This window comes from Zingiber officinale, chromosome 7A (genome assembly GCF_018446385.1).
Source record: "Zingiber officinale cultivar Zhangliang chromosome 7A, Zo_v1.1, whole genome shotgun sequence".
NCBI classification, from domain to species: Eukaryota; Viridiplantae; Streptophyta; class Magnoliopsida; order Zingiberales; family Zingiberaceae; genus Zingiber; species Zingiber officinale.
This window is the reverse complement of record NC_055998.1, coordinates 116255627-116278540: the sequence shown is the minus strand read 5'-3', so window position 1 is coordinate 116278540 and position 22914 is coordinate 116255627. Positions and strand designations below refer to the sequence as shown.

Sequence of the window (22914 nt, the reverse complement as noted above, 5' to 3'; positions counted from 1 at the left end):
CAAGATAGTGTGTAATGAGAAAGGGATTATTAGATAGCTAACTATCCCTGGAACTCCATAGCAAAATGAGGTTGCTGAAAGAAGAAATATGACTCTTCTTGAAATGGTTAGGTCTATGATGGCGCAGGCTAATTTGCCAATCTCCTATTGGGGAGATGCATTATTAGTTATGGCCTATATACTTAACAAAGTGCTTTCAAAGTCAGTTCCATCTACCCCACATGAACGTTGGACAGGCAGAAAGCCGGATTTAAGTAATCTTAGACCTTGGGGGTCACCTGCCTATGTTCATGATAGACTCGCGAACATAGAAAATTAGGACACAGAGGTAAGAAGTGTATCTTTATAAGGTACTTTGAGACTTCTAAGGGTTATGTTTTTATTAGTGAGTGACAAGATAGAACCATCTCTGAAATAGAGTCAAGAGATGCTACTTTTCTTGAAACTAAGTTCCCAACACGAGGTGAAGTTGATAAGTCAATTCCTCTATATGAGATAGAGGAGGAGGATAATTTTCCTTTATCAACAGATCAGGAGATGTCTGAATCTAGTCAACCGAGTGGAAGTAATTTGCCACTGAATGAGTCAGTTTCTCAACAATCTAACCTTCAAAGAAGTAGTCATCAGATTATTCCTCGGAGAAGGTTTGATATTGAGAATGAGGCATTGATGATTCTCCCAGTTGATGATGAGGAACCTCGAATAATTGAGGAACCTTTGAGAAGCCCAGTTAGAAAAGAATGGAAAATTGTAATGGATGAAGAAATGGAGTCAATGAGAAAGAATCAAGTTTGGGATTTAGTCGATCTTCTTTCAAGCCGAAGGGCTATTGGGAATAAGTGGATTCTCAAAGTAAAGAGAAAAGCAGATGAGTCAATTAATCAATACAAAGCTCAATTAGTTACAAAAGGATATACCCAAATGGAGAGTATTGACTTTGAAGAGACATTCTCCCCATTTGTGAAGTTTGTGTTGTTAGCAATTCGAGCCGCAAAAATCACTTTTTGTGTTGCGGAAACCCCGAATTCTAGCCATGGATCCGTGCGAAGATATATTTAAAATTAAATCATGTATATGTTTCTACACTAGATCTACCTTAGATCTACATGAAAAGAGAGTATACCTTTGTAGCGAAGCCCTTCGCTTATCCCGCTCGTCCAAAAAGATGTCGGATCTCGTAGAGTGTCAAGTGAACACTCCTCTACAAATATCCACACAGACAAAAGGTGGAGAAGAAACCACTTAGAGTGTGCTAGCACTCTTAGTGGTCATGGCAATGGAGGATGAGAGGGAGAAGAGAGAAGAGAGGAGGAAGAAGATGACCTCTTGAATGAGTACACAAAATGTAACTCACATCACTAATGTGGCCGGCCACATTTAGAGGTTCTTATACCTCCATGTAATACCAAGAGTCATGACTCTTGGTCTCCCTCATGAGGTGGCACACAATGATATGGCCTTGATGATGTGGAACACCATCATTGGCCGGCCCTATGCCAAGTCACAATGAGGTGACAATTGGTCAAGTCAAACTTGACCCTTCATCTTCCCTCTCAAGTCAAGTCAAACTTGACTCATTTATCTCCCGTGGTTGATTAAATCTAACCATTAATTCAAGTCAATTTGATTTAGTGAATCTCTATCCATTAAATTAAATTGATTCAATGAGTCATAATCTAAATTAGACTCATTGGACACATGAATCAAATTGAGTCCAACTCAATTAGTCTAATTTGGATTACTCTTAATCCAATTTGGTTCATCACATGAACCTAATCCTCTTGGTTCATCATATAAACTTATTCTCCATCTAATTGCCCTTTGTGTGTGACCCTATAGGTTCTTGTAGCGTTGGCAATGCTCCTAAACTCATTTAGAAGCATAAGTAATGAGCGATATCTAGCAACATATCATTGCTACCCAAGTTACAAGAATGTTAAGATCTAACATCACCTTTGTGACTACTAATTGTGACTCTCACAATATATGATAATGTCCTTCTATCCTTGACATTTAGATTGATTAAATTGAGGCATAGACCATGTCATCCTCTAATCAATCTATATCTTGAACTCCAAGTAGACTCATTCTAAACAAATGAGCTCAATATCTCATATTGACTCATTTGGGCATGGTCATGCACTTAGTGGTCTCACTCTATCAAGAATCATGATGTCACTCCCGTCATATAGGAGGGATAGATCCCATCTATATCACTCACATCCCTCCGCATAATTTGTTACATACCCAGTAATCGCCTTTATAGTCCACCCAGTTACAGGTGACGTTTGACGAAGTCAAAGTATGCAACTCCTTATGTAGGGAACCATGGCGACTTCAGGTTCAAGGACTGATAGTCATACTAATAGTCACATGAGAAAGTATATGACACTCATATAATGATCCATAATACTTTCTCATAGCGGGTCATTCAGTATACATTCTCCAATGCATACCCATGTGTCAACTTGATATCTCTATATCCATGACTTGTGAGATCAAGTCATCGAGTTGACCTACATGCTAGTCTCAACGCATTAACATTGTTCCTGAATGTTAATACTTGACTAGGAATAATTAAGAGTAGTGTTCTCTATATCATCTCACTATCAATTCAACCAATCGATTGATATAGATAAGAACCTTCTACTCAAGGACGCTATTATACTTAGTTATTTGGCATCAATACAAGTAAGTATAATAATCATAAAGAAATGCCTTTATAAATATATAGGAATATGATACATCGAATCCATACAACAATCATCATATGATTAGCTCTAGGGCTCTAACTAACATGTGTCAATACGTGTCATCCTAGCTATAGTAGCACAATATGACATGGAATTACATCAGATGGATGTAAAAATGGCTTTCCTTAATGGTAATCTTGACGAAGAAATCTATATGGTACAACCAGAAGGTTATATTGTTAAAGGCCAAGAGAAAAGAGTATGTAAACTTCGGAAGTCTATATATGGGCTAAAGCAAACGTCAAGACAATGGAACATAAGATTTAATGAAGTAATATTGTCTTATGGTTTCGAAATGGTCAATGAGGATTATTGTGTTTACTAAATAAAGGAGAAAGAAAAGTTTGTCATTTTATCATTATATATTGATGATATGCTAATAGCTGGAAGCGACATAAAGTGTGTGATAGAAGTTAAATCCTGGCTTTCATCACAATTTGACATAATAGATATGGGAGAAGCAGAGTACATCTTAGGAGTGAAGATCGTTAGAGACCGATCAAAAAGGCTTTTAGGTTTGTCTCAAGAAGCTTATATCACTAAGATGCTACAACACTTCAATATGTCAGATTGCAATATTGAACAGACGCCTATAGCGAAAGGTACTGTTTTGAGCAAAAGTATGTATCCCAAGACTCCTGAGGAAATAGTCGAAATGAAGAAGAAATCATATGCCAGTGCTATTGGTAGTTTGATGTACACTATGTTGTGTACTCGTCTTGATATAAGCTATGTTGTTGGCTTAGTTAGTCATTTCCAGTCAAACCCAGGATCGAGACACTGGGAAGCGGTGAAGAAGATATTTAGATATCTCAAAGGAACAGCTGATTAATGTCTCTGTTTCTAAGGATCATATATGAGCCTAAGTGGCTACTCAGATACAGATTGAGTATGGGACCTTGATGATAGAAAATCCACATCTGGCTATGTCTTCTTGCTGAATGGTGGCGCCATCTCATGGAACAGCAAGAAGCAGGCTTGTGTAGTCTTGTCGACAATGGAAGCTGAGTATGTGGCTTGTGCAGCAACTGTGCAAGAGGTTGTCTGGCTAAGAAGATTCTTAAAGCATCTGAAGATTACTGAGGATAGTGGGAGTCCTGTTACTCTGTACTAGACAGTCAAGCTGCGATAGCTTTTTCCAAGGATCCCAAATATCACAGCAAAAGCAAGCATATAGAGATTAAGTATAATTTTGTAAGGGATATTGTTGACAAGAAAAAGATAATTCTTGAGTACATCCCTACACGGAATATGTCTGCTGATCCTTTTACTAAGCCATTGACTAAAGAGTCATTTCATAGACATGTGAAGTCTTTAGGACTTCGAAGAATGTAACTAATTGTAAAGACACTTTGATAAATGAAAAATGTCATGATCTATTCAGTGTATATGTCTTTGTTACATTCGAATAAAAGTCTCGATAAGCATGTTGACAGATTGAGATTGGTCCACTCACATGGACAATCATCTCTATTTGTTAAGTACGAATAGAGGTAAGACCGTTGTTTATAGGACAGCTTATGTAGCTGTGAATAGAGACATACCCATAAGTTAAAGTCACCTTGATAAATATGTCAATATGAGATCATTTGTGTAATGATTGGAGTAAATGCACCCACCATTTACTGAATCTGCTTAAAGGTCATATTAGAATTCATATGTTGAATTCAGGATTAGACATTAGGTATGTCTAGATCGAAATCTATACGATGTTAAATTTGGGAAAAACATGTGCTCTTTTTAGTAAAGAGAATAACATCGTAGCATGTGATTCATACCACATGTGCTATGGCGACAAGAAGGGTAGTAGGAGAATGGATCCCTGCTTCTCTACTATGTGAGACCCTTAAGATTATAAGTTAATCTCAATCTTACCCTAAGTGACTATTTAGCTGTCTACTTGAAGTTTTGATTAGTGTATGTTACTTTAGCATGTTTCCTATTGGCTTTGGATGATTCGGTCTATGGAGCATAACTAGGAAAGCGACTGATTAGAATGAATAGATTCTAGCTAAAAAGGAAGATTAAGATTAATTTACATCTGTGATATTTATTCACTAATACCAGTTACATTTTTAGTTCAGTATATAAAATGTAATTGTGAATAATTTGTTTGATTGGAGATGTTGAACATGCTCTTGACATATAGTCAATATAAGGGATTAGAGATATTCATAATGATGTAAATCATTTAATCTAGGGTAAAGGCAAGTCATTTATGTCTTTGATTCGTTCTATGGACATTTATGTCTCTGATTCGTTCTATGGAGCAGCTAAGTAAGGTGTGACAATCTTCTTAGCAGTTGAATGATTAATGTGCTTGATAGCGCACGAACCATTTTCCCTAATGTATGGAATGGATGTTCTTATTTGGTCTTTGTGACTAATTTTGCTCTAGTCTTCGTGACTTGATGGCACGCCCAATGTATGGAATGGATGTTCTTATTTGGTATTTGTGACTAATTTTGCTCTAGTCTTCGTGACTTGATGTCACGCCCAAGAGAAGTCTCTACCGAAAAATTTTGACAGCATCTCCCCTGTACCGGTGACAATCTGAAGCAATAAATACATACATACTCAATATATAAACATAATCCACAGCCCACACGGCTGGATATAAGCACACAACCATGTAGTTTAAAAGATACAACCCACTCGGCTGGATAGAAATGAAAAACACAACCACGCAGTATAAAAAAAAATACAGCCTACACGGCTAAAAGTAAACTCAGCGGAAAAATACAAAATAATACAAATGAAAGACCAGCAAAGTCACTAACTAAAATATTTGTAACGACCAGACTAGACTCCAAAATCCACATCAACTTATTGGAAAATGAATACGCAAAGTCACTATACCACTAAACAGAAATAAAAACGAAAAGGGGTTGTCCTCGAGTGTGACGTGGGACTAGCAGCTGGGACTCTCCAAGCGTCCAAGAATCATCTACTGCTACCTGGCGAAAGAAAACCAGTTTGTGAGGTGGTGAGTACAGGGACTCAGCGGGTAAGGAAAGATAGTGCGTGAACATAATAAACAAATAAAGAATGTCAAAAAGGAATATAGTCTCATAAGGGGAATAGTAGATACTAAAACAAAATCATAATAAATGCTCATACCTGAACCCATATCCTAGGCTAGTAATAGAAGGTCAGAAGTAGTACTAATCTGCTACAGTACTACTCATAACTACAAAGGAAATATGTAAGGTATATACAAACTCCCAATAAGTAAACCAAGGACTAAACACCTACAACGAGGGTATATCTCAATATAAGCAAGCATAGCAGCATAAGTGAGCAACGGTAGTAAGCAACAACAACATATGTAAACAGCAACAGCCAAAGCAAGTATAACAACAGCGTATGCACAGATGGTCACTCCCGCCCACCCCTCTGCACTATGACCCTTATATGGTCGAGAGGTCGGGTCAGTGATAGACTGTATACCACTCCAGCTACCACTCTCTCGAGTGGTCGAGGGGACAGTTGTATAGTAGCTAACTAACTGGTCCCTGCTGCTCGTAACTCCAGCTACCACTACCCTTGAGTGGTTGAGTGCGACACGACAGGACAAGCGGCATCAACTCCAGCTACCACTCTCTCGAGTGGCCAAGGATGCAGTACTGGTCAACGACTCTCTCGACCGCAAGGGAGAATTGGTCGTTGACATGCATGTCATGATATGATACGCCAAAAGCAATAGTCATCATACAAATATAAGCAGAAATTAGGTATGCTACATGAAGTCAGCATGCTCAATATAGTACATAAATAGCCAACAGTCAAAGCATACAAACATGGTATCTAGTATCTGCTACCTATCATAGACAACAACAAGAGACTGTATAGATATGGAAACGAATATCTCAAAGATCATGTGGAAGTATCAAGCGCAGGAAAAATAAGAGTGGAGTCAAGGTAAAAATAGTTTCTTATCCAAAATAGTTCATGCACTAAGTTCAAAGAACTACAGAATCAAAGTAAGAAGTATCCGCCTTAAATGTAGATCGCGCTAAACAATCCCTCGCGTCGGAGTGCTCATCTCGAAACAACATCCTGCAAATCATATACTGTATAATTTAGCTAATTTCATAATCAACAACTAGCCAAATCCAAATCCAATTTAATTAGGAAAAACCCCAATCCAACTATGAATTTCGATTCACCTGAATCCATGGGTTAAATTAGATTTAACCCAACCTTATCAACTCTTTAATTGATTCATATAGAAATCCATTCATTAATAAGTCAATTCAACATAAATCCAACGTACTTAATTCATCCAATTGATTAATTTAAGTTTAATCATATCATCCAACAAAATCCAATGATCCTCAATCAAAACTGATTATTTCATCTTCCAACTCACATTCACATTCAGTAACCCATATATAACCAAGCCTAGCACCATAGTCAAATAACAACCAAATCATCATATCATTTAATCTAAATCTTAAATCAACTAGGCATCATGAATCAATAATCCAACTAGAGAAATCAACTCATAATTGAATCTCTAATCTAAAACCAAATAGATTAAGCAGCCTTAACCATTTAATCTCCAATTAGGGTTTTACTAGAAACATAATCAATCCAATACCGATTGTAACCAATCCATACTTAACCTTGCATTGAGCATAACTTACCCAAATTTGAAGCCTCAGCCAATGATCCACAGCCGAAGACAACTTGCTGCCAGTAAACCTGACCGGAGTGAGGTGGAAGTTGTTGGAGAAGATCACTGTTGGAACTTGCAAGACTCAACCCAAATTTAGATCTAGGAGGAAGACAGTGTTGGGACCGAAAAGTAGCTAGAGGGGGGGGTGAATAGCTCTTCGCGTGCTCGTCGTCGGCGTTGCTCGTCTCTTCAGAGATATGCAGCGGAAATACAAGAAACAAAAACATATAACGCTAACACTTGGGATTTTACTTGGTATCCACCTCACAAGAGGTGACTAGTCCAAGGATCCACGAACACACACACACCTCCACTAATAAACACTCCTTTTCGGTAACTACCGAAGGCGGAGAAGCCCTACAAGTTCACACTACAAGAAGAAAGGGAAAGGATACACAAATACAAGCAAAAGCTTACAATGAGTATAGAAACCCTAACCCTAGCTTTCTTCTTCAGCTGTAGATCCGCCTCTTGACTTGGAAAACCTCCAAGAACCTTCAAGAACTGGCGATCTGATCTTTGTGGAGAAGCTGTGGAAGCGCTGAAGTGATCTGAGATGAATCGGTGAAGTTCTTCCGAAGGAAATGAACGCCTGCGGCTTAAATCAACGCCAACGGTCGGATCCCGATCGATTGGATTGCTCCCAATCGATCGGGGAGGCTTTGGATCGATCCACGGATCGATCCAGAGTGCCTCTGTACTTTCTGGAATAGCCTGGAACGATCGGTGGATCGATCCAGGGCTTATCGCGTATAAACAGCAGCTCCCAATCGATCCACTGATCGATTGGGACCTCTGGATCGATCCACCGATCGATCCAGAGGGGTTCTGTTCGCGGGGACTCACCGGATCGATCGGCTGATCGATTGAGCATGATCCAATCGATCGGTTGATCGATCCAGATCTGCTGGATCGATCCACTGATCGATCCAGATCTGCTGGATCAATCGGCTGATCAATCCAAATCTGCTGGATCAATCGGTTGATCAATTCAGATCTGCTGGATCAATCGGCTGATCAATCCAAATCTTGGTTTTTACCCAAAACCAAGTCCAAAGCCCCCTAAACCAACATCTAGTCAACCATGACTTGTTGGTACATAAGACCTAGCATCCGGTCACCCTTGACCAGCTAGGACTCTCTCACCAAATGTCTGGTCAATCCCTTTGACCCACTTGGACTTTTCTCTTCTTGCCAAGTATCCGGTCAATCCCTCTAACCTACTTGGACTTTTCTTCCTCGTGCCAAGTATCCGGTCAATCCCTTTGACCTACTTGGACTCTCACCAGATGTCTGGTCAACCTTGACCCATCTGAATTTCTCCTGCCTGGCTTCACTCACCAGGACTTTCCCAATTGCCTAGCTTCACTCACTAGGTCTTTCACCTGGCTTCACTCACCAGGATTTTCCTCCTGCCTAGCTTTACTCACCAGGACTTTCACCTAGCTTCACTCACTAGGATTTTCCTTCTGCCTAGCTTCACTCACTAGGACTTTCTTCTGCCTGGCTTCACTCACCAGGACTTCCTTCTGCCTGGCTTCACTCACCAGGACTTTCAGTCAAGTATCCAGTCAACCTTGACCTACTTAACTTTCCTTCACAATCTTAACTGGTCAACTTTGACCAAACGGGAATTGTATTAATAATCTCCCCAAATGAACAACTACACCTGCATTGTCCATATCATCTAAACTCAATATATTGTCAAACATCGAAACCCAAACCAAGACTCAGGCTTGGTTAACCAGGTCAACTTTGACCTAGGGAATATTGCACCAACAGACAGGAGTTATAGTAATCGACAAACAACCCAAATCAGAAGCCTCCTAATACAAAAATTCAGATTACTACCAATATGAGGCTAACATGTCTTACCTTAATCTAGATCTGTAGCTTCCTCTATGTCAGAAATCCCTATGCTACAGTGGTGCAGAGCTAGGGCAGAGGCAAAGGTAGCTCAGCGTCGGCTATTAAGGCTCATAGCTGTCGGCGATTTAGGGCAGAGACGAGAGAAACGCTCGGCACTGCATGGCTAGCTCTTGTCATGGGCGGAGGTTGCAGTGGATCGAGCGGTCGGCGCTAGGGCAGAGGGAAGGCCAAAATCGAGTCCTGCAGCGTCTGTGACGGCATAAGGAAGCTCGGAGAGGGACCACTTCTCGCTCTTGACTGAAGAGGGTGGATCGGCGTCGGCGATGAGAGGGTCGTCGGTGTCGATCATGCGGAAGAGAGGGAGAAAGAGGAGTCAACGCAGGAGGGAGAGGGATTCGGCGAAGGTGATGGCTATGGCACGAGAAGAATTAAAAGGTTAGTTTATAACTTAGGTCTTTTTAATTAAGGACTAAGTTATTTTCTCAATCAACTCCCTCATAAGGGATATTCTAAACAGGCTTTCTTATAGCCCAAGAATTGATCCCCCCTAAGATATGTCATACGAGCTTCAATTAATTTCCAGAAAATTTCTATAAATTTCTAAAAATTCTAATAAGATTATTTCTCAAATGACCTTATTATTTAATTATTATATGGGCACCGTATTTTACACTTGATCCTCATAAAGTCTACGTGACTTATTTAATCTTTGTGACTAATTTTGCTCTGATATTCGTGACTTGATCCTCACAAAGTCTACGTGACTTATTTGGTCTTTGTGACTAATTTTACTCTGGTCTTCGTGACATGATCACCTTGAAGTCTATGTGACTGATATGGTCTATGTGACCATATAACCTTATGGATTGACTTGGACGAGTGGGAGATGTTGGGTGTTACAGGAGACGAAAAGGTTCGTCTCTCTCATTGTTGCAAACATCTCGTTGCTACAAACTGCTGCAAACGCCAAGGAGACGAAGGGGCGTCCTTTCCCCTTTGTCTTCCTTAGTATCCTTATAAAGGTGCATCCAAGCCTTTGAGAAGATATCAGATGATAGAAACCGAAGGTTTGCGAAGGTGATTAGAGAGCGCAAGCGAAGTTGTGAGGTGATCAGAGAGCGCTAGAGAACGTCCAAAGGCTGGGATTTAGCTCGTGGAAAAGTTCGAGGAGGTTCCGAGTGGTGATCTTCTTGGTGACAGCAGTAGCGGCTTCTCCAGCGGTTCTTCGGCGATTTCTTCGAGAGATCACTGTGAGTGGTTACTGCTTTAATTTTGTTTTGTTTCATGCTCTCAAAAGAACCAACACCTATAACAGAGAGTAACCATTTAATTGGACTTTCTAGATTACCTCTTCTACTTAGTTGCATTAGTTACTATTAGAAAGTAAATTAGGTAACTCTAGAATTGTATGACCAGAGGGCCTTAAGGTAACCCTTTAACCAGACTTTTTATAGTTGTTTTTTGATTTAATGGCATTAGAACTTAGGTAAACTCTCCGGTGCAATCTTTGTAGGGTCGAGCCAAACTTTAGTTAGAAATCCTATAAAGTGTAGGCATGGAGATAAAGAGATGAACAATGTATAGGTTCATTAACTAGTATCATAGTGAAATCGAACTCCTAGAATTATTCATCCATCATCCAACTCCTTCATTCTCTCTTACTCTCTTAACTCTCTCTCTCTCTTTTCAGACTCTCTCTCTCTCTCTCTCATTCTCTCTTGCTTTCAAGATTTTCCAACCAACCTTCGATTGTCTAAATAATTCATCATGTGAATTCAATTAGTGCTTAATCAACAGTCCTTATGAGATTGATATTTTATTACTACAACCATGTACTTACGAATTGTATACATCACCCCTCCTTGACTTTGACTGCAATATCAGCTAGCCTCCTTAACTTTGACCACCACATCAGCTAGCCTTCTTGACTTTGTCCCCAACTTCAAGGGCCCTACCTTATTCGTTGTATTACAAGTCTCTCCTTTAAGTCTAGTTAAAGGATACTGTAAACTCGACTGACTAGACCCATCTATTCCTTTATATCTCCCCAATCAGACACTCAACTCAAGCTGACGTTATTTCCCCACCGCCATACTTGAACCTCGAAAATCGAGTACATCGGTAAGCACGCCTTTTGATCATAATAATGATTACCAATTCTCATCCCTAATAAATGCAGACCGTAATTTTATATCACATGGTGCATGCATGTAAAAAAGAATATCTAAAAAAACAAGTTACTGTTAGGATCTGATGTGATAGGCCATCATTCAAATTCAACGGCCCTGATTCTTCCTTTCTCTACTACTCCCATGATCAAATGGTCCCTACATCTTTTTCTTATTCTCGCCTTCGTCTTCTTCCTCGAATCTCATCATTGTTGCCTGCACCTTTTTCGAGTTTTCATCTTCTCTCGTAAGTTTCGCTCTCCATCATTTTCTTTGCTCCCCCTTCTCCTCCATCATGGCTGATGTTCCCCCTACTGCCATCCTCAGCCTGTGGTGTAGATCCCCGTTAGATCGGCAAAAGAGGAGTGAATTGGTCTGAAAATAAATTGCACCTTTCTCGATCTTTGGATTTTAGTTAACAAATACTTATGAATTAGGATAAAATGAATGCATAAAAAAGAAATATGAGACTACCAATTTACTTGGTTTACAACTGGGGAGGTTACTAATCTAAGGCAGAAGTAAGCACTAGTAAGAATCTCATTCTTCGACAAGGTCGGAGACGGAGAGAGTAGTCAAGAACACTTGACACTTGATACTTGACACCATCCGTGTATTGATGGAGGATGACCGCATTTTCGAACTTGAGTAGGTGGTCCTCTGGTCAGTCATGCCTCCATACTCTCTAATCGCAAGGGGTTGAAAGTGGGGCGGCAATTTATCCTCCAATATTTTCAAGAGAACGCCATACTTCGCCGCTCAGGGGAGCCACTAAGAACTCGAGCCTTCCCTTTCCACAGATCCCGAGTGAGTGCGTCTCTCGAGGATGATCCTTAGGGCCTCTCCAAGTGGCCCATGTCATCGTCCTGTGGCATGCGATCGGAGATAGGGGCACAAGAGGAAAATCGATCGGTTGTACAAGTACCTGATTGAAACCGGTCGGAGGAGGACTAGGGGAAACTCCATTGGACCTTCTGCCCTAGTCCTTAGCTCGGTGTGAGGTCCTATCACCGAGAATGCTGGGTCATTTGGCAAAGTGTGTCCAACAACTTGTTATTGTGTTATCTTCTGTGCTTTGGTGACCATAAGCAAATCCAAGTCCTCTTGCGATAAGGTAACTACTGTGTATTATCTAGCTTCTTCCATCTTCACATTTCAGAATCAGACGAAGTTCCCACAGACAGTGTCAAATTTAATCCTGCCTGAAATCAAGGAAGATGGCGTGCTAGCTAGGTGGCGTTGAAGTTGACCGCGAGAAGACTCTAAGCAGGAGGAACCTAGTGCCGCAATCGAGCATGTGTGTCAAAGAAGAACAAAGGAGGAAGAAAACGCCAATGACCAAGATAGGAAGGGGTCCTCTGCGCAGGCACTCCGACGCTCAAGTTAGAAATATGGTGGAGGAAAAAATGAAGAACGGAGCTAATGAACAGTGAACTCTAATAGCGAAGCTTATCTATGCCCGTAGGTGGAGAACCCTTATATAGTATTATTTTTCCCCTCTACACGAATATCGATGCATTGCTAAAATATGACCAATCATTTTGACACTTTATAGTCTTTCTTAAATTGAGCCCACCACCTCTACACTTGCAAGGTGGAAACTTTTACCGTACAAACTGCACAGGGAATATTCCTTTGATTATCTGAAAACGGTTACATAATACGCCAAAGAGGGATATTGGGCTTTTGGGCTTACAAGCCCTACTTTAACTATGAGCTGGTCGAGTCTTCTCTGTTGTTTGGTCGGACATGGCTCTTGGACAAATTGAGTTGGTTGCAGAAGGCTGACCATCTCAAGGATTCGACATCCGATCGGACAAGAGAACGATTAGGCCATATGTATAGAGGCTTCGATTAGGCCGTGGGGACTCGATTCTCCATTGAGCCAGGAGGACTCGGAATCCAATCGGACAAAAGATTCAATCGGCTGGAGTGCTCAGCCAACCATGATGTCATGCTAGCCCCAAGTGTTGACCCCTCCTTAATTTTGACCGCCATAACTGCTAGCCTCCTTGACTTAGACTACTATATCAGCTAGCCTCCTTGACTTTGACCGCTACATCAACTAGCCTTATTAACTTCGACCCTAAATTTAAAGCCCTACCTTAGAGCACCTTTAGTGGGAGCTCCGACATGGCGTGAGGGACGAACCTCCCTCCCACTATGGAAGGGAGGTCCGTGCCTCAAATGACGGAGTGACTCTGTGTTTGCGGAGTCGCTCCGTAGTTAGTGAAATTTTTTTAAATTAATTTTTTCAATATTTATTATTAAAAAAGTACACACAACATCTTGATGGATTTATGTATTTTGATATATGGTATAATTAGTAAAAAAATAATTTATCAATTGTGATAATATTTTATTTTTTATTTCATATATGGTAATGTTTATGTATTTTTTAAATTATTAATAATATTTTGAATGTTAATAATTTATGGATTTAAATTCTATAAAAATTTAATTATATATAAGGTAAAATAAGAAGAAGAGAATAAATATATATATATATAATGAAAAAATATGGGATCATGGAAAAATGGTTGAAAAGTTTTTTTTTATAATGATAGATATATAGAAATTTTTACTTTTGTGGTATCCTTGACAAGATATTAAAGGAGATTTTTTTGAGGATGTCCTTGTTTGCGGATGCTCTTATTCGCCGTATCAGTTATGTTTCTAAGGACTGGCTCCAATTTGTATGAATCTTCATTCATGTACTTTTTCTGTTCTCGCTCTGTTATGGAAGCGGATCCTTTTGTATTGTTTAACCGGCCCTTTTTGCTAACGAAAGCATACTTTCAGTAAAAATAGAAAACAAATACTAGTATTTGTGTATGAGGGACCACTGATGAGTTACATATCCATTAATCAAAGTAAAGTCAACGATCTAAAGAACTCACAAATTTCTTCCAACATGCCAGACACGAAGCATTCACCTGTTATAAAGAGGATTTGAACCAGCAGGGATCATTCTCCTCCAGTCCAAAGTGTTATGGGAAGGAGACTGATACGGTAATGAAAAGGGCCCATAGAAGATGGGTCAAAGTATGAAAAAATGATAGATGTGGAGGTCAAAATAAAAATAATCAAAGCGTAGGTCTCTTGGCCAGACATAGTGGGTTGAACAGGATACACGGCCGGTCGGACATGGCTATTCGGACGGCCAGCTACAGGGAGCCTGCGACGCTGGTCAAAGACAAGGCATAAATCTCCTAACCGTCGTCCCGACTAAATGCCATGACCGGTCAGATGAAAGGCAGCTCTCTGACAACAAAAAGATCGAACAAAGGAAAATAACTCTGTTCAGTATAACCAAATGAGTACGTCCTTGTCAAACGGCCTCTGATCGACGTCCGATCAATCTACAATGAGACTCATCTGCGTATCTCATCATACCCTTTTGGAGGCTCGCGCCACTGACAACGAAACATGTCCAACAGTCAAACTGTCCTTTAGAAGTTTCTAATCTGTCTCATCAGAGATTTATGTGCTCGTTTAAAGAAAAATGTCAGAAATATTTTTTGACTTGTATTTTCCTAGGGTGCTTTGTAAAACGTACATACGTTTTGAAATACGTGCATAAACATCACAGTGACACATTAAAAGGGGTTCCTATCTATGGAAAGAAGTATGCACAACTTCGCTATTCGACACGTTCTTTGCTACAGTATTCTTACTATTCTCTATTGTGTCAGAAACTGACTTAAACTTCGGCCAACGTCGAAAATCCTTTTCCGGCTCGACACTAATACCTTTTGTGTTGCAGGACAGTGCAAGATCACCGTTTAGTTAACCCCGCAGTCACATCCCTAGCTTATTATCTTTTTCACGTTCAGATCATATCGAAGACATCATTGAGAAAACAGAGAGGAAAAATGATGATCATCAGACACTGGCTATTTCATTGTAGTTTGTTCTTGTATCACTTAGATTTTAGACTGAAGACGTATTGTTGTATTTGGGCACCTCCTTTGCTTTGAACAACAAAAGGCTAGTTTTTACAAGAAAAGACAGCATATGGGTTAAACGTAACTTCATTTTACTACCAAGAAAACATTGCTCAGACCCACAGTGCGGTACTATTTACAAGTACCAAGACAATTAAGTTCATGGAAGGAGGCTGATGGGATTGCAGACAACCTGCTACAATTCCTTGATCAGGGAGTTAATCCGATCATTCATTTTTTGGCCGAAGGGCCCCTTCGTATCAGATTTGATCGCTTGCTTCGCTTAAAGATGATGTACCAGCAGTTTCCACAGTCTTGTGGTGTTCCACTTCAATGAAGGATTGAGTTCTGGGAACACAATTGCTCAGGGCATCAAGCTGTTCGCTCACATGCTCGCCTCTGCAAACACACCCCTTCATCATGTGTGCTGCAGATTAGTCATGTTTCAAACTCATTGAGCCATCGGACCAGATGTTTGGTCAGTTTCATAGAACCATGAACAGGATGGATGCGTATGAATAGGAGGTGAGAGATTCATGTTTCCATTTGCCTGATATGAACAAAAAAAACAAGGCACCAGCAAAGTTATTGAAGAGTTGCAGTGGCCAAAAGAACAGCATCGATCGCAAGGTGCCAAAACCCACTACAGAAGTCCAAAGTAAGAGGCGAATTGTGTTATGACTGTTCAAGTTGATAACTTTTGTCCCGTACCGATCAGCATGGGCTTGACTCATCGTTCCACCTACTGTGACTGTCCTCTGAGATCTAGTAACTAAATTTATCATTGTTTAATGAATCATGATCGAGGGAATCTACAACCTTCAGAAAAATCAAAATGATGAAGAATGTTGGATGAACAAAGTCCACACGAAAAAGGAGAATGTTTGGTCAAAAGATTAAACTGCATTTCTTAAAGCCATTGAACTGCTTTTCATAACGAACTAATGGAGAGAAACTAAGCATCATCTCACACACGTCTGCTTTCTGCAAAAAATCACCACTTAGACGTCCTCAAAGCTAAAGTGAAAGAGAAAGCACTGGCATGTCGATCCCACATGGACCATGAATCATCAATCTTTCTCACAAACATCTGAAACAAAGAAAGAAGGAAAGAAAAGCATCCCTTCACTTTAGCCAATATGCTTTTCTTCTCGCATGCTTAGTAGTCATGACGGCACTAACCATCATTCCATGCAGCAAAAACATGCATTTGGGCTGCAGAAGTAGTCGGCCTCAGTTGCAGTGGCGGAACCAGTGAACTTAGAGTGGGATTGAACTTGGGTGTGCCAAGGCCACAGGCGAACATGGTGGAGAGACCGGTCCGGTCGGGACTCCCTTCCCTAGAACTGCCCAAGCTTGTGACCAAGGATGAGTGGTTTGATAGATGGGCATTGTTTAGCTTCTCAGAATCGTCAGCCTCTCGCACTGAATTCCCTGATTCCGAGCCAATCAGTCCACCATGAATTGCTGATTTGTATGTCATTGGGCTCCTGTAGTCTCCATTGATCATCAAGGGTTCATGGTCATGAGGCCCAGCTGATGGAACTGCCTCAGTGGAGTGATAGAGGAGCATCTTCCACCCCGAACCTGCAATACTGCCTACTTCAGCTGGTTCTCCATGTAGACTCTTCTCCGAGTGAACATCTTTCGCTGCTTCAGTTGCCTTGTTCTTCCTTGCAAGCTCCCCTGGCAGTAATGTACTACTTGCTATGATCTTCTCTACGTCGTATCTTGTTATGTCAAAATTAGTAACCGCATTCACCCCGCGAAATTTTATAGCAGCAATATCATATGCTTCGGCTGCTTCCTCTTGAGTACCTGAAGTCGATCTAGTCTATGATAACCGTGGCCTTAGTGAATTGAGAAGCTCGTTAAGTATGCAGAGAACTTACTGAAGGTTCCCAGATAAAGATCCTTGTTTCCGGCAACTCTGCCAATTCTAGCTTGCCATCTTCCATGTTGGTGATGCCTGCAGAAAATTCAGAATAACAGATACTGAAAAGATGCTAGAACAACGACATGGTTCTTGCGAACGAATTGACCTGTACCTTGTTACTCCTCGGTAAATTGAAGCCCCTCGAGAAAAACCACTGCTGTTTCTGCAAGCATTTGGAGGCACAAAAAAAAAAGGTTTTAGTCATCTTTGATGAAGTAAGTAAACGGTATAGAAATCTTCAGTGGATATACCTTCTTAGGTGGGCAACATACTCTTGCCTGCTCATGCTCTTCATCTCATCCATCTCTTCCTGGTAACTCTCCAACTGCGCATCAAACTCGTGGAGAGCAAAACATTGTTAGGAATTCAAACATAGTAATAAAAAAAACACAAAATCTATGAGTCGATGGATGATAGATACAGGGAAGTTAATGTGTGTTGATGGTCCCCAGTATTTCAATGCAGCCAAGTCATAAGCTCTCGCAGCTTTGTCCTCAGTATCATACCCCCCTGAAGGGAGCCAAAGTTGATGCTTAGAGACAGTATTTTAGATGAAAACAATAAAACCAAAGCAGATTCAATATAGTGCAATTTCAGGAGACCTACCTAGATAAACTGTCGGAGCACAGAAAGAATTATGGCATTCCCAAGCATGAAAACAAAGGGATATATTAATGAAAGTTGCTAAAAAAAACTTAAAGAAGCTTTATAAGTAATGGCGATTGTTTATGCTTCTAACCTTGTCTTCCTTTTCTTGACTGACCTTCTTTCTTGCAGCTGTTGTCCCAGAGATGAGCTTCGTATCTCCCGGTCCACCTATGCCTGAGGAAGAAGATACAAGGTTTGCAACATAATATGCTAATGGATGCATGCTAAAGAAAAGAATGGCTCATTGAATATTACTAACCTTGTGACACCTCTATATTGTGATGTCCTCTGCCCAAATGTGTCGATGGACTTCCTATGAACTGGTTGCTTCTGGCTTCCTTTAACAGACCTCAGCTTCTTGTTGGTACCAAAGGCCATGCACTGATCAGTTGCAGAAGAAACCGGCAGCGTTGGAGCTGTGACACAGCTTGACTGTGAGCCAGGGCTCATGGACAGGCTTAGGGATTGCAGCTCCCCGAACCCAGCTGCGCCATTAACGGAGCTGGTGCCCATCCCCACTTCCTCACTGAAACTCCCAGCCACCCAATTTTTGAGGCTCGGGAGGCCATCGTCTTCTTCTGCCATGGCTCCCTCGATCTGTCCCCCCTGATACATACCGTTGCCTGAGCACATCCCTTCCTGCAAGGGTTGCAAGAACAGCTGGTGATGTTGCGCTAGAATCTGGTGTGGGTTTTGATAGTAGTGGAGGCTGTCCAAGCTCAAAGCCATCGCTTCCCTTTCGAAGTTGGAATAGTGTTGATGGAGGGGGACCGTGTTTGGTCCGCTGCCACCTAAGAAGTCTTCGAGCTTCCGGGTTGGAGACGCCATGGCTCCTTCATGGCATGCAAAGGAACGAGTATAGGATTTTTCAGGAAACTAGTTCTGTTTGGAGCTTAACTAAAAGAGGTCAAATTTAAAAAAAAAAAAAAAAATGTAACCTTGGTGCTGTGATCTTGTGATGGCTTCCATGACAGGCAACTGAGAGCAATAAAACCCTGCTGCCTGATCTCCTTCCCCTCCATAGCAGATTCCGGTGGTGGGAGATACAAAGAAGCTGCATGGGACTGCAGAAGAAGAAACATCAGCCGTGGTGATCAGCTGACGATGGCTCCCATGATGATGATGATGATGTGGCGGCTCCGAAGCAACTTCCATGTTCTTGTGAGGAGAGAGAGAGAAGCCAAGCCAGTTGCTGCTATTGTTCATGGATTTCATCTTCGACTCTCGCTGCTAGCTGAACACTCTTAAGAAGACGAAGAAGGTAATAAAACTAATGAACATATCTCCGTGAAAGCGCCGGAAAAAAAAAAGAGACAAGTTCAATGAAGATTTTACCCTCGATCGTCTACGACACAAATAACCCAACCATTGTCTTCCCCCTTGCGACAACTATGTGGCAGGAAAAAGCTAGGCACTCGAGAAGAAGATTACCGCAACACAACCGCAGGACCTATAAACTAAAGGGAAAAAAGAGGAATTAGCTGAGCTCCTCCACTAAACAAAAATCTGTATCAATACAAAACCATGCAGCACTCCATAGGGATCTGTGTTCCGAGAAGCACCATGTAAGCTTGTAGCTTTTTCTTCCCTTGCTTTTCTTAAGATCCTTAAACCTTCGTCCAAGAGAGATGGGAAGAGGAGCAGACAGCCAGTTACACCAACATGTAATGTTAGCTTGGCTTGGCAGCATCCATGAAGTAGGATACTGAGTAAGCCCTTCCCTTGGCCATGGTTGATGTGTGTTTAGCTATCAATGAGCACTAAGGTGGTTACTGTGGTACCAAAAACAAGGTTGCTCTTTGCACAGTTTGGTGTATGTGAGATGCCATATGGATTGACTGGGGAGCGAAGCCAACTGTGCAACCAGCCACTTTAGCACAGTACGAGCCTCCTACCTTAGATATAGCAGTGCAATCCAAGGATCCGATTAAACCTGCTATTATGCTCCTGTTCCCATTTATTATCTCTTTACACAGCTCTGTCATCCAAAAAAATAATGGAGATAAAAGCATCACTCACTAAGATGTGTAAAATGATGAAGAGAAACATGCTATAATGATATTTGCTTAGAAATGATTAGAAAATGACCACCCCGATACAACTTGATACAATCATGATTATCATAGCCATTTCCCATAGCTCTAAACAATCAACCAAAGCTCATAGCTGATTGCTTGGGAAGTAGAATACGTTGGATGGTGATGTTATCATGCAGGCTAAGGAGATTCCATAAGGCTTTATCGAGGCTTTTTTTATTGGCATGCAAGTGTGCATGGCCTTCAAATAGACAATTTTTCCCTGGAGAATGATTAGGAAGCAGGAAAGCATATGGAATGGAAGAGAGACAGAGACCAGGAAAGAAAGAGGAGAAGAGGGATGCTTCTAGTTCCTCGTTCTTTTTTGACCATCCTAATGATGACTGCACACGCAAATGGCACGATGTACTCCTAACTCGGAGGAATGTCCAAATCATTCCATTGCGCCTTTTCCTCTCATTCTCACTAATCTTGCTTCAGTTTTATAACGATCCTCTCACTTAAGAACAAGGTTTATTGTCAAAACATTGTTCATGTTCATCATTTATATGTTAGTACTGCAAGCTCACTCAAGGACAAGGTCTCTAAGATAGATACAAACATATAAAACCAGCTCATTTCTGATACATATATACCTCTGTCTTGTTTCCTCAGGGGACCTCATGTTTGTAGCGAAAGAAGCATGCATAGGCAATCAGCTGTGAGAATAATCTCTGTTATTACCTACACCCACACGTGTATGATTTATATTCATCACACATGAGTATGGACAGAGAGAGTGGGTACAAAACAAGCAACCTACAATGGCATTATCTTGACGATTTCTTTTCAGAGGCTGCAGGGATGAATATTTCAGTGGTTCAAAAAGACTTTGTTTGAATATTAACATTCATTCCATCCACTTCCTTTCCTACGTCATGTAATCTAAGGAAAATGATTTATTAAAGGGCCCATCGAATGGTCCCCTGGTCACCTCACCAATTCTTAAGTCAGCCAGTTCATGCACAGAGTAGTTAAGCTGAAAAGGTGTCTGTTAAAGTGGATAACAGATATCAAGCTCATTAAGTAGATGAATCAAGAAATCTTATATATCCATATCAAGTGTGCTTACTGTATTCAAACATTCGAGATAAGTTTATATATATATAGAGAGAGATAGATCTTTGTCTATATGCTACTTTGCCAAAGTTGTTAGGTGTGGTCTCCTCTCCTTTTCTTCACTGTGCCTTTGCATGCGCACACCTAATCATGCCAAAGCAATTCTTAGCTTTCATGGAACAGACATTTGCCTCTCATGCACTCTCACGCCTGAGTGGAGAGATTTATATAGAGACAGAGGATCTACGAGGCAAAGGCTCGACCTTTTTCTTCCTTGAATGAAGATGTGGTACATCACCTCAGGAAAGAAAAGGCTCGCTTGAGTCGCTGGTTACAGAGAAAAAAGCACAGCAATAAGCAATGCCAGTTTAAAGCTCACAAGAGACAAAGGTCAGTGGGGAGGTATGAAACCATAAAAGGAGAAGCTATGTGGGAATTTCAACCATCAACCAAGGAAAAAAAACCCACCATCTGTCCCCCTTGCCGTGTATTTGTTAAAGTAGAATCTAGTACCTAAATAGTTTTGGGTCACACACATGAACACAAGAGCTACAGTCCAAACAGATGAAATGACAATTCATACAGCAACTTCTGATACTGTTGCATTTTGTTTTCATTGAAGAAACAAGCTGTGTGTGACTTGAGGCCCGTTTACAGTTTCAATTTTCTGAATGCATGTGCATCCAATTAGCATACAGAGCTTTGCTGAATGAAACAGTACCTACAATTAAAGATTCAAGTGACAGAAACACTTAAGATAGTTTAACATATGGCATCAATAAGACAAAGCATATACAAGTAATGCCTTGAAAAGCTAGTCCAACCCTTTAATTCTCAACTACTCTGGGTTCTATAAATGAATAATATAAGAAGGCATAAAATACCAATGACATGCAAGCTGCAACTACTGTTCAGAAGCAATGGCTAGTTATTTAATGTGTGCTTGCTTACTTTTCACATGGGAAACAATAAATCCAAACAAAATCCAAGTAAAATACCCTACGAGAATAGAAGACAGTCTAAAGGTGAAGAGCAAGGAGGTCTATTCGGATGGCAACTGAATGAAAGTGACAACAGCCTCGCAGGGAGGGAACATGACTAAAGTCAATCTGAGAGAGGTGGAGGAGAGTGTGTAAGCTAGCATGACATTCCACTTTCCAGTAGCTGCATTAACTCACAATTAAGGATCCAATTAAAGACTGTTACTAACCCTCTGCCTTCCAAGTTTCAGCAGCCATGTTCTGATCGTAAATGTGAATTATGCCTGAAATGTCAATTCCCAGAGGCATGTCATTTGGTCATCAACCTTAAGTGCGGATGCGAGTGAGTGGCTAGCATGAAGTGTTGTCATCATGAGGTCTTGAGTTTGAATTTCAATAAAGTCGAGGTAAATATCTTCCTTATGTGTTAATCATTATTCCAAAGATTAATAATCGTCCTTGATTTAATTTTTCCGTATTAATCTTGGGATGAATTAACGAATACGCTGAGAATGAATGTATTGATTTTTTATCATCGTGATATGAGAGAGGAGGCAGCGCAATGGCCCCAGCCAACCCTGCTGCATCTTCCCCCACCAACACTGGCAAGTTACTGGATGGGACGGTAAAAAAAAGATGAGCAGAACAGAACAGACACAGTAAAGCCAGAGGCTAAGAACAGCAAGAGAGAGGCATGCATTGAAGAGATTTAGACAAATCATCAAAATAAACATCTGGCTCAAGGGCTATATCTCTACAGTGTAGCAGGTCTGCAGCCCTGCGGTCCTTCCCTCACGT

At 40.8% G+C, this 22914-nt stretch overlaps 1 protein-coding gene across 3 annotated transcripts; it reads right to left on the bottom strand.

Moving 5' to 3' along the window:
- Positions 1-16301: 16301 nt before the first annotated feature.
- LOC122002144 (AP2-like ethylene-responsive transcription factor AIL1) lies at positions 16302-19994 on the bottom strand. 3 transcript variants are annotated; one of them, XM_042557214.1, is made up of 11 exons: positions 19565-19994; positions 19338-19459; positions 18941-19245; positions 18262-18835; positions 18094-18176; positions 17961-17969; positions 17776-17864; positions 17606-17691; positions 17467-17517; positions 17311-17387; positions 16302-17236 (listed from the first exon to the last, which is right to left on the bottom strand). In XM_042557214.1, exons 3-11 carry the CDS (start codon positions 19215-19217, stop codon positions 16596-16598), a joined length of 1887 nt encoding a protein of 628 aa, XP_042413148.1. In that variant the 5' UTR covers positions 19218-19245; positions 19338-19459; positions 19565-19994; the 3' UTR covers positions 16302-16595. The 3 variants fall into 3 exon arrangements, with proteins under 3 accessions (XP_042413148.1, XP_042413151.1, XP_042413150.1); XM_042557217.1 differs by having other exon boundaries at positions 17606-17679; positions 19565-19992; XM_042557216.1 differs by having other exon boundaries at positions 18941-19236; positions 19565-19861.
- Positions 19995-22914: the final 2920 nt, after the last annotated feature.

Bases quoted from the DNA above. Each gene is read 5' to 3' on its own strand.
- LOC122002144 (XM_042557214.1), bottom strand. From the start codon at position 19,217: ATGAAATCCATGAACAATAGCAGCAACTGGCTTGGCTTCTCTCTCTCT. The intron at 17,692-17,775 runs GTATCTATCATC...GCTCTCCACGAG, and splicing joins CAACACACATTAACTTCCCT to TTTGATGCGCAGTTGGAGAG. The intron at 17,518-17,605 runs GTATATCCACTG...AAATGCTTGCAG, and splicing joins TATGTTGCCCACCTAAGAAG to AAACAGCAGTGGTTTTTCTC.